The sequence below is a fragment of the Alexandromys fortis genome, unplaced genomic scaffold (assembly GCF_014885135.2).
Source record: "Alexandromys fortis isolate MF-2015 unplaced genomic scaffold, M_Fortis_MF-2015_v1.1 scaffold_21, whole genome shotgun sequence".
In the NCBI taxonomy this organism is placed as follows: Eukaryota; Metazoa; Chordata; class Mammalia; order Rodentia; family Cricetidae; genus Alexandromys; species Alexandromys fortis.
The window spans coordinates 1,751,447-1,763,513 of NW_026067905.1; the positions used below are offsets into that span (position 1 = coordinate 1,751,447).

Consider the following 12,067-nt stretch of genomic DNA (forward strand, 5'->3'; position numbering starts at 1 on the left):
TCTCTCTGCGGGTTCTCTGTGTCCAGTTTATGCAACAGTCCAGGCAAGAGCAGTTTCTTGCCCAAATGGCTATCAATCTCCATAAGGATCCTCTTCGATGCCCATCTTCTTCCTGGAGTAGATTGGTGCTGCCAGGAGCAGACATGTCTCATTGTTATGAAAAACCCTAAGTTATTCAAACATTTTAAATGCCATATTTTTTAGTCTTTGAAAGATATGAAGAATGCCTATCTAACTGAAATACATCTAGAAAATCTAACTACATGACTACAAGCTTGATTATTATCGATGATTATCCATTAACAACCTGTATTTCCTACATTACATTTTTAAATGAACTACACAATCACAATACCTAATCAAGATCAGAAATACATATACATATAACAAGACTGACCTTAAATTTATACCAATGTAAATTATTCATATCTATATCAACTGGGAGATGTTCATATTTCTAAGTGCCCTGTTTACTACACCTTTGACGGCTCACTTCCACTTGTAAAAGTAACTGAGCACAGTATTCTTTGAACTCTGTGCTACTGTGGTGGTTTGAATGTAACTTACCTCCATTAGCTCACACAGAGTAGCACTATTGGGAGGTATGGCTTTGTCGGAGTAGGCAGCGTGCTGAAGGAAGTGTGTCACTGTAGGGGTGGGCTCTGAGGTCTCCTTTGCTCAAGCTATGTTAAGTGTGGTACAAAGTTGTTTCTGTTGCCAGGGGATCAAGATGTAGAATTCCCAGCTCCTTCACCAGCACCATGGCTGTCTGCAAGCTGCCATGTCCCACTATGATAACAATGGACTAAACTCCCCAAACTGTAAGCCAGCCCCAACTGAATGTTTTCCTTTCTAAGAGTCACCATGGTCATGGTGTCTCTTTATAACATTTGAATCCCTAAGACATCTGCAATAACAAATAATTCTTATGGTTATTTGTATAGAACTTGGGTTCTTTTTCATGAAACTAGGCACTTTTCCTGTTTTTAATAAATCATGTTTTACTGATAACTTAGAGCTTACAGAAACAATGGCAAACCCCTCTCTCCATCCTTCCTAAAGCCCACTGAGGATAAGCATCCCTGAGACACCTCACGTGCTCTTACATCTGTGGGGGAAAAGCATCCAGAGGGTTTTGTGGAGTAGTTCAAACTTGGAAAATGTCCCAATTATACTGTCCCTGTAGACCAGGCCCTACATCATTTTGGGCAACTGTAACTAGACTGTAATTAGTTGTTAGCTAAGAGCTACTTGCTCTACCTCAGTTTAACTTTAACATTATTCTCAGATATATCTTACTTAAAATTCTGTATTGTCCACACATCTAAAATGTCATATGATTATAAAGTAAATGTGACATCACTCAATCTTATTTACCTATGCTTGCTTACCAACCTCCTTTTCCACACCCTCATCCTTTTGACGAATCCGCATTCCCCTTTCCTTTCTTCGGGCAGCAGTTCTTAGAGTGCCTTTTTACAAGACCAGCGCTCTCACCCCTGAGCTATGGAGCCAGCCACTAAATGCCCTTCTCTACCTGTAAGACTCTTAACTTGCCATCTTCAAGACACCAAGCTCAAGCAGGTCACCCTCTGTGAAGTCTTACTAGAGCTCAGCTCTGAGCTTTGATGGTAATTTCATGACTTGCCTCTTGTACACTATTATAATACAATCACTTACTATTAATGTCTACACTCTCCATGACACTGACAGCTCATAGGAGCAAGTGTGTTACTCCTGCTGTACCCAGGACACAGTAGGCATTCTACAGATATCAGAAGAACCTGCGGTGCCACACTTCCTTATCAGAGAACTTTTCCCAGAAGGTATACTCTCTAATAATGGGGATCAATTCCACTAGCCTCTACAATTTAGGGGCTTAAACAATGGTGACGACGAAGGTATGTGTAAAAGAAGTACGATAAAATCTGGAGTTTAACGTTAGGAAAAATCATTTAACAAGAAAAAGTCTTACATGTTCTTCACTCTTCAGCTGTCTTACTCCCGACTCTATGACCTTAATGTTGGGAAAGCGATTTTCCAACACGGTACTTGGCTGTTCTTCAACATCAAATTCTTCCAATACTTTAGAGACCTTTACGAGATCAAACAAGAAATGCACATTTAAACTTTTTTTTCTTATTCTCAATAAAAAAAAAAAGAAAAAAAAATAAATAGAGCAGCAACAAATCTGGAAAAAAAAAAGGAAAGAATGGATGTAGTGTCAGATGAAAACTCTAAGTGGGAAATAATCTTTTTTTTTTTTTTTTTTGTTAATGTAGCTTTACGTGGCTTATCACATAGAGGGGTCAATGACGACGACAATGAACAATTTTAGTAAGTTCTTTTTTCAGTCCTCCAAACTTAATTTTGAGACACAGAACTATAAAGTACATAAATGGGCTTTAGTATGATAATTAAACTGGATTATTTTCCATTTATTTTGTTTCAATATTCTTGAACACAGACAAAATTTATCATGTGTAAGGAAAGTGGAATTATCTGTCTACATAATAAGTAATTTTTAAATTGCCAAGTACGCCATCTTATTCTCTCCTGGGCATAAATACATATAAATAGTCTTCTTGGTGCCAACGAAAAAAAAATGCACATTTAAAGAAGGTATTTCCTTTGTCCTATACAGTACTATTTCATATACACAAACACGAAGGTTAGCCCACTGCATTTAGGGCACCTATGTCCCTCAAAGACACACAAGTTAAAGGCCTGGTAGTCTCGGTAGGAGGTGGTGCCTAATGCAGGGACATCAGGCCCTTAGATCTCGGTGCCTCCTCTCTGTCCCAGCCTATATGAAGTAGGCAGCTTTGTTCTACCACATACTTCAACTGTGACACTCAGCCTTCTCACAATCTGGAAAACAATGATCCACCTAATCATAGACTGACCCCTCTTTCATCCATGGCACTGACTACCCGTAGGAGCAAGTGTGTTACTCCCACTGTACGTCAGGACCTTGTGCTGTACCCAGGATACAGTGGGCATTCTATTAACACACTTCCTACTAGAACTTTTGGTAGAGGATGATACTCTGTATTCTGTCATGGTGACAGCTTGTAGTATTAGGAGCGGAGGGCCCCTTGTTCCATCGCCCAGCTAACTTATACCCGAAATAACCACACAGAAATTGTATTAATTTAATTACTGCCTGGCCCATTATCTCTAGCCTCTTATTGGCTAACTCTTACATATTCGTTTAACCCATCTCCATTAATATGTATTGCCACATGACTGTGGCTTACTGGCATGAGTCTAACCAGCGTCCATCTTGGGTAGAAGAATCATAGCGTCTGCCACACTGCCTCCCAGAATTCTGTTCTGTCTACTACACCCACCTAAGGGCTGCCCTATCAAAAAGCCAAGGCAGTTTTCTTTATTCCAATAAAAGCAACACATAGAAAGAAGATCCTCCTACACCATTTCCCCTTTTTCTGTTTAAACAAAAAGGAAGGCTTTAACTTTAACATAGTAAAATTATATATAACAAAACAGTTATCAAGAAGAATTACAGTCACAATATTTATATCTATTTTATCTTTTATCATAACTAAGGAAAACTATAACTATCTATGTATTCTTCAACTCCATCAAAGACTCCAGAAAGATATAATATTACCTAAGTAAACAAGAAGTAAGCAACTTCCGAAACTCCAGAAATGACAGAGACATCTCGCTGCCTGAACAGTCACCCAAAGTTCTTTTGTTGGGTTGGGGCATCCATCTTCAGCCTACAGGCCCATAGTATCCAACAGACATTTCCATGAAGCAGGAAATTTCAAAGGTAGTTCAGTCACTTTCAGTCCTATAGAATGTCTCACAGACTCTTTCATGAAGCAGGAACCCTGAAGGACCATCTCACCTTTAGGCAAGTTCAGCAGTCCACTCTCTGCAGGTTCTTCATGTCCAGTTTATGCAACAGTCCAGGCAAGAGCAGTTTCTTGCCCAAATGGCTAACCAATCTCATAAGGAGCCTCTTCAATGCCCATCTTCCTCTTTAAGTAGCTGGTGCTGCCGTCCAGGCAAGAGCAGTTTCTTGCCCAAATGGCTAACCAATCTCATAAGGAGCCTCTTCAATGCCCATCTTCCTCTTTAAGTAGCTGGTGCTGCCAGGAGCAGACATGTCTCATTGTCATGAAAAGCCCTAAGTTATTAAAACATTAAATGCCATATTCTGTAGTCTTTGAAAGATATGAAGAATGCCTATCTAACTGAAATATATCTCTATATATCTAGAAAATCTAACTAACATAACTACAAGCTTGACTATTATCGATTATCCATTAACAACCTATATTTCCTAATTATACATTTTTAAATGAACTACACAATCATAATACCTTAACCAAGATAAGAAATACATATACATATAACAAAATTGACCATATAAAATTAAATTTATATCAACAAAGCAAAATTTATACCAATGTAAATTATTCATATCTATATCATATCTCCCTTTAAATGTAAAAGAACATTTATAAACAATATCCGTGTGGTTATTTTGGGTGTAAGCTAGCCAGGCAATGGAACAAGGGGCCTGCTGCTCCTAATACTACAGAGAGTGGTGCGGGAGAATTGTCTGTATTCTGTCAATCATATTTTAAATAAACGCTGATTGGCCAGGCAGGAAGTATAGGTGCGAAAACCAGACAGGAAGTAGAGGCAGGGTGAAGAACAGGAGAATGCTGGGAAGGAGGAAGCCCATTCCTCCCCAGTCCAGCCCAGACCACTGAAAAAGCAGGATGTGACCTGTCCCGCTGAAAAAGGTACTGAGCCATATGGCTAACATAGACTAGAATATAGACTAGAATAATGGGCTAACATAAGTTATAAGAGCTAATATGAAGCCTGAGCTAATGGGCCAATCAGTTTATAATCTTATGGAGTTCTCTATGTGATTTTCTCTGGGACTAAACGGCTGGGGGGCCAGGCGGGAAAGAAATCCCAACGAGCCCAGCCTTCATGTTACTCATGTTACAACAGCTGATTAGCACAGTAGAATGAGGACTGGGCTCAGCATCGTATGCCCTGAGCTCAACTGTCCTGTCACTTCTGTGCTGTGGCTTCGTTGTTGCTGTTCCTTTGGTTTTTGTTTGTTTGTTTGCCTCTAAAAATGTCAGCTAACACAACTTATTTTACTGGTGTTTAATGGAACAGTCAATATATTTTTTTTAATGTATTCTGGCTTCTCTGCTCTCTTTACCAGGTAACTTTTTTGGTCATCGTTAAACCTTTCTGCTCCGTTCTTTAAAACAATCACTATCTCTTTGGATTCCCTCTGTCCTTTCTTGCTTAGATTCTTGTAGAGTATCCACAGTCCAACCCTTTACTTCTCTGCTGCCCTATTTTCAGCCACAAACAAATCCGCAAACTTGTATAGCTCAACCTCCCTAGTTTGTGTGATGGAACCTGGCTGCAAACATTGCATGAAAATCTGATCGTATGAGTTGTAATTTCAAGCCTGTCTTCAGGAGCTTTTTACATTTTTCTGAGTTAACAAGGAACCCAGAGACATATGTGAACCATACATAGTGTTATTTACCTTATTAGAGATAAAAGTTAAGAAAAACTTCAGAATTTCCTAATTCAGTTAAAAAAAAACTGTATCTAATATACATTGAACATACAGAATTTTAATGGAAAAAGCTTCAAATCTCCCAAAACACAACAAATTCAATGAAAGAGCAGTGTTTTACATCTCAAAAGCATTAATTGATCCACAATTTTTCTCACCTGCTTGAAGTTTGTAACTGCTTTGATAACAGGAGAGGCTGTTACCAGGAGAATGTCTTCTTCAGGAAAGGTAACAGCCAGCTGAATTTTAAAGAGAAATGACAGGATAAAAAATATTTTCAGCTATTACTGAATTGATGCCAGTATGGTGATAATGCTATCTAACTAATAAAACTTCAGTGTTCCACATGTGAAAATCGGTTATCCTGAGTTTATAATGGTGCGGCATTGGTACTGTTAAACTCTGACAGTGCTGAAATAAACAATCTACTCATGTTAAAGGTGGACAAAGACCTGGATAGGCAAAATCACTACAGCAGTCTTTGGTTGACTCATTTCACATACTAATTTAAAGTTATATGCCTATTACAAACTGCCTGTTTTCATTTATTTTAAGTTAATGTTTTTACTTTGACTTCACCGAGAATAAAATTAAAACAAGTCTCTGATATTACACAGAATCGTGGCATGAGTTTTCCAAAGCTTTGGCACTTTGAAACTTTTGGTTTCAGAGAGGGAAAGACAAAGCCATGTTAACATTAGCTTAAGAAAGTGCAGAGACTTAATGTGCTGTTGTTTTATTATTTCCACTTCTTCCTCACTTTGGAGGGGGAACACTTGTTCATCTTGGACTCTACTTCTCTGCCTGCTATTCCTCACAGCCCATAAAGCTGAGTAACATGTAACAATTAACACACCCTTAGGACACGTAAGCGTCCTTTGTCTCAGCTTATTTGAACTTCCTCTATTTGACAATATTGTCTCTCCCCCATCTTTGTTTACTTTTCATATTCTGCAGTCTATCTGCAGTTCCATTGCTGGATCAGGTCCTCAAAACTATCCTGAGAACCATCTACAAGTTAGCCTCCAGGCTCTTACAGCTTTCAACCGGTTGCCACTGTCCCAAACACTAGCTAATTAACACTTGCTTTCATTTGAACACTTTTTTGCCACAGCTCAAAACCATTTGTTTGGAGATTTTTGTTGAACTCTCGGCATGCCATAGAGCCCTTTAAGGTCTGAGCCCAGGCAGTCTTCCTTGCTTCTGTCTCTCCTGAGCTTCAAATCAATTAGGTCATGCTCTTCTCCACTGAAGGTCACACCGTGGCTCACGCTATTCTTCTCTATCTGCTGAAACCGTATTATGTTGCCTAGAATAAGAACTCTTGATGTGTAAACAGAAGATGACCTCCAAAGATTAAAACCTCAACGTATTTAAATTAATTCTATTTCTTGTGACTCAAGTGGTTAGTTACAGCAACAAAATAATCTAGCCCTTTTTGTAATACGACTCATCCGATTCACTTGCTTATCGTAGGCAGAGATTCTACATTTGTATGCCTTTGACCCAAACTTTTGCTGGAGATGAAAGCTTATCTTGGGAGTTCAAGGTACTATGTTAGAATTACTTTATTAACTAAGGATTTGACACCTACCAAGAAACTAAATTTTATGTGTGAAGGAAATATGACAAGTGGGTGGATTTTCTGTCCAAATTTGCCGGTTTGCGCACCATTCCGCTTGGAATTTGGCTTGGCTTTGGCTTCCCAGTTAATCATGGGGTTTGCCCAGGCCCTCGCAGACCAGGGACTGAAGGCTCCAGGAGCCCCGAGCGCAGCATTCCACCCATTTGGCCCCTAGCGCTCCAGGAACCCCCAGCGCTCCATCAGCCTTGAGCACAGCATCCCTCTCACTTAGCCCCTAGCTCTCTACAAGCTCCGAGCGCAGCAACCGGCCCCTTCAGCCCTAGCGCCCCATGAGCCCCAAGCACAGCATCCTGCCCACATCAGCTCCTAGCGCTTCATGAGCCCCGAGCGCAGCATCCCGCCCACTTGGCCCCTAGCGCTCCATCAGCCTGGAGCCATCCCTCTCACTTGGCCCCTATCTCTCCGAGCGCAGCATCCCGCCCCCTTCAGCCCTAGCGCTCCACGAGCCCCGAGCACAGCATCCTGCCCACATAAGCCCCTAGCGCTTCAGCTTCATGAGCCCCGAGCGCAGCATCCCGCCCACTTGGCCCCTAGCGCTCCAGCAGCCCCGAGCGGAGCAGCCCGCACAGCCGCACAGCGGAGGGGCGTGGCAAAGGCCGGAAGACCGACCACCGAAGGGGACCAACCGCAACCTCCTCCTAGTCCCCAGCCTGCGGAGTCCGGAAGAGGCGGAGCTCGCGCCCACGAACCTGCTCGGCACATGTGACGCCGGCGATGCCGCCTCCCACCACCACGAACGGCCCCACCGATCGCGCGGCCTCCATGTTCCCGGGCGGCTGGCGACCGACTGGGTACCGGCGACCTGTGACCTGCGAGCCTTCGTCCACCCGGAAGGGAAGCTGCCCTCATAGTCACTTCCGGCGCCTGGTCCACGGACTCTGGACTACGGATGCCCGGAAGCTTCATACTTATTCCATTTGAGTATTTACCGCGTAACTTGTATTTGAAAGCTTGGACGTGTCGCAGCCTTCCCGGGTTTTATAACTGTTACTACACCCACATCTTAAACTCTCTGTGGTAGAAGCTGCCTTCGAAGATCTTCATGCAACCCTCTCTTCTTATTCTGTAGGGGAAGAACTCTTAGCTTCTGGAATCGTCTCGTTTGCCTCCCTGCACTTTGCAATGGGAGATTTTCATTTGAGGAAGCATGATTCTTTATGACAATCAAATACTATCGAGTTGTTCAGTAAGAAGTTAGCCTCCAATTCTCAATTTTGAACTCAGTAAAGATGTGCAGTAAAATAGAATTGTTTGCCACCTTATACTATGGACATTTCAGGTATCTAAAAAAAAAAAGATTATCTATCTATCTATCTATCTATCTATCTATCTATTTGTTTGGTGTTCATTTGTATGAGAAATGCCTTTGAGAAATGGCTGAGTTATTTCCAGGTTTTTCTCTGTAGTATTCTCCATTACCTTGCCTTTATCGTTGTGGTTCCATGTCTTATCTAGGTAGGAATCTTACTGTTATATTGAGGTATTTCTCAGTTGACGTAGTCCAGTACCGCTCTTTTTTGATGCCCTTTGATTCTTTAACCTCTGAGGATAGCCATTATAGGAAAACTTGCATATCTAATTATAGATATTTTTCTGCTTCTAATCCCTGTTCCTTGCCCAGTTAAATGTGCACATTTCGCTGCTGGCGTCTGTTTCTAGTTTAGACAGCCTGCTGGCAGGAAATAGTGCGTTCTGTTTGCTTGGCCCTCACCTCCATCTTTTTACAGAACACTTACTGCTTTCAGCTTTGACCGACACTTAGCTCCTGGTGCCCGTTGCTTTCTTTCCTCTCTTGGCATATGCTTTCTGCAACTGAGGAAATAACTTTAATAACCTTAAATTAGCAAAAGGAGTTGTCTCTATATATCCAAACATATCTTGTGGTCTTCTGAATTTCAACCTACCCAATTTTACTTCATCCCAACTCCACCAGCGTCATAAGACCCTTAATTCTAACCCAGAAATTGTTGAGCACAAAGTTACAGAAACGTAAGTTATGTGAAAACAAAAGCAGTATGTTATGAATAGCTCATATGAAGAAACATCCCTTCCAATGTAAGACAACATTCAATTTAACAAAGAAGTCACAGATAATCATCTTTCTGACCTACACATTTTTTGTTTCACTTCTGTTTTACTCGTCAACATAAATAGAAATATTAACCAATATTCAAACTGCATTCATTTATCAGTTGCTATTATGCTCTACCTAGAACACAAATAAAACAACAACAACAAAAGACAGTGAAGGGATGTTCAAGAATAAAAATGAATGGATTTTTTTTGGAATTTACAATAAAATAGCAAAAAGTATTGTAATATATATGTATATATATACACATATATATATAGTCTTTATAGGCACAGCACACTCATGCTACACAGACACACATATTAAGTAAAAACACTCATACACAAAATAAAACTAATTTAAAAATGTATACTGCTACGCTGCTAAAAACAGTTCCTCAGTTTTTAAGAAATTTTATTGTGTGTGTGTGTGTGTGTGTGTGTGTGTGTGTGTGTGTGTGAGTGTGTGTGATGGATGCTTTGCCTGCATGTATGTATGTGTAGCATGTGTGTGCAATGCCCGCAGAGGTCAGAATAGGGCATTTGCTTGCCTAGAAATGCAGTCACAGATGGTTATGAGCTGCCATGTGGGTGCTGGGAATAGAATCTGGGTCCTCTGGAAGAGCAGCCAGTGCTCTAAACCACTGAATCATTCTCCAGACCTTCCTGGTTTTCTCAAGAATTCTATACAACATGTCTCTGTGTGTGAGGATCATCTGTCAATGCCTGCTATAATCTTTGATGACTGTCCATCATAAGTTTTGAGAAAGGATCTCTCATTGAATCAAGAACTCACCAATTCAGCCTAACTGACTAACTCCTGAGCTCTAGTGATTAGCCTGTCATCCCCAACCCTGAGTTTGCAGGAGTGTACTGTTCCACCCAGATTTAGGGCTCTGGGGGTCCATACTTAGGTCCTCACGCTTGCATGGCAAGCACAGTATCAACGGAGCCATCTCTGCAGTTCATCGTTCTCACACCCACCTCCTCCCCAGGCTCGGGGATCACTGTGAAGAGAAGCGGGAAAGATCATAAGAAGCAAACACAGTGAATGCCTGTGCAGAAATTGTGTGTTAGAGACACAACAGAGCGGTTGCACACACGAACTCACAGAGATCATGACAGCATGGAGTGGGAAGGTGTACAAGAAGTTCCACCCCCTAGTGGAGGAATTATCAGTAGCTGATAGTTATTAAGAGCAAAGTTAGCTTTCTTTAAGAGTATAGTTTTATGGTGATATTTAAGATATTCATCAGTCTGAGTACAGGACAAGGCAAGTTCAGAAACCCTCTCCTCTATTGCTTAGGGTCTTAGCTAGGGTCATCCTTGTGGAGGCCTGGGAATTTCTCTAGAGCCAAGTTTCTTGCTAACCCCATAATAACTCCTTCAATCAAGATATCTCTTTCCTTGCTCTCATCTCTGTCATTCCTCCATCTTGATTATCCCATCCCCTCAAGCTCTCCTCACCCCTCCCTTTCTTCCCTCCTCTTCCCCTTCCATTCTCCTTTCTCCCCCCACCCTCATGCTCCCAATTTTGTCAGGCGATCTTGTCTATTTCAACTTTTCAAGTGGATCTATATATGTTTCTTAAGATGGTGTTCACCTTATTACTTAGCTTCTCTAGGATCATGAACTATAGGCTCAATATCCTGTGTTTATAGCTAGTATCCACCAGAGGGAGATTATGTGGGATTCCCCTCTGTATGCTGTGAATACTGTTCGTTAATAAAGAAACTGTTTTGGGCCTGCACAGAGCAGGATAAAGGTAGACAGGGAAAACTAAACTGAATGCTGGGAAAAAGAAGGCAGAGTCAGGAGATACCATGTAGCCGCCAGAGGGGAAAGATACAAGTTGTCAGCTGGAACCTTGCCAGTAGGCCACAGCCCTCATGGTAAAATATAAAATAATGTAAATGGGTTAAGTCTAGATGTAAGAGCTAGCTAGCAATATACTTAAGTGATTAGCCAAGCAGTGATTTAATTAATATAGTTTCTGTGTGATTATTTCAGGAGTCTGGGTAGCCAGGAAATGAACAAGTGGCCTCCAACTACAGGCAGAGACCCACATAGGAGCACTGGACTGAGCTCCTGAAGTCCAGTTGAAGAGTGGGAGGAATGAGAATATTAGCAAAGAGGTCAAGACCATGGTGGGTACACCCACTGAAACAGTCTACCTGAGCTAATGGGAGTTCACAAACACCAGTCCGGCTGGAAAGGAACAAGCATAGGATCAAACTAGACCCTCTGAATGGGGTGACAGTTGTGTGGCTGGGGAAGACTCCAAGGCCACTGACACTGGCACCAGGATTTATTTCTACTGCGTGTACTGGCTTTTTGGGAACCTATTTTCTTTGGATGGATACCTTGCTCAGCCTAGATGTAGTAGGGAGGGCCTTGGACATTCCCCAAAGCAATGTGCCTTTCCCTCTCTGAGGATTGGAATGGGGTGGGGTGATGTGGGAGTGATTTCTTATTAATAAAGAAACTGCCTCAGCCCTCATAGGACAGAAAATTAGGTAGGCGGAGTAGACAGAGGAGAATGCTGGGAAAAAGAAGCTGAGTGAGGGAGTCGCCATGATGCTCCCGCTCCAGACAGACGCAGGTTAAGATCCTCTCTGGTAAGCCAGCTCATGGGCTACACAGAATATTAGAAATGGGTTAGAACAATATGTAAGAGCTAGCCAATAAGAAACTGGACCTAGCCGGGCCAGGCAGTGTTTGAAAGAATACAGTTTCCGTGTAATTATTTCTGGGTATAA

The 12,067-nt window shown here is 41.7% G+C and overlaps 1 protein-coding gene and 1 long non-coding RNA gene across 3 annotated transcripts in view; one reads left to right on the forward strand and one right to left on the reverse strand.

Annotated features, from left to right (window-relative positions):
- Pyroxd1 (pyridine nucleotide-disulphide oxidoreductase domain 1) overlaps positions 1-8,266 on the reverse strand; it is a 23,144-nt gene extending 14,878 nt beyond the window's left edge. Inside the window, exons 1-3 of one of the 2 annotated variants that reach the window (XM_050135292.1) lie at positions 7,928-8,266; positions 5,752-5,832; positions 1,976-2,095 (exon numbers count right to left, since the gene is read on the reverse strand). In XM_050135292.1, coding sequence (XP_049991249.1) covers positions 1,976-2,095; positions 5,752-5,832; positions 7,928-8,002 — 276 coding nt within the window. In that variant the 5' untranslated portion in view covers positions 8,003-8,266. The remainder of the gene's footprint in view (positions 1-1,975; positions 2,096-5,751; positions 5,833-7,927) is intronic. The other variant, XM_050135291.1, reaches the window with a different exon arrangement.
- The window catches only part of LOC126497343 (uncharacterized), a 249,664-nt gene extending 237,629 nt beyond the window's left edge, over positions 1-12,035 (forward strand). The window contains exon 2 of the long non-coding RNA XR_007590591.1: positions 11,911-12,035. This is a non-coding gene — a long non-coding RNA (uncharacterized lncRNA). The remainder of the gene's footprint in view (positions 1-11,910) is intronic.
- Positions 12,036-12,067: the final 32 nt, after the last annotated feature.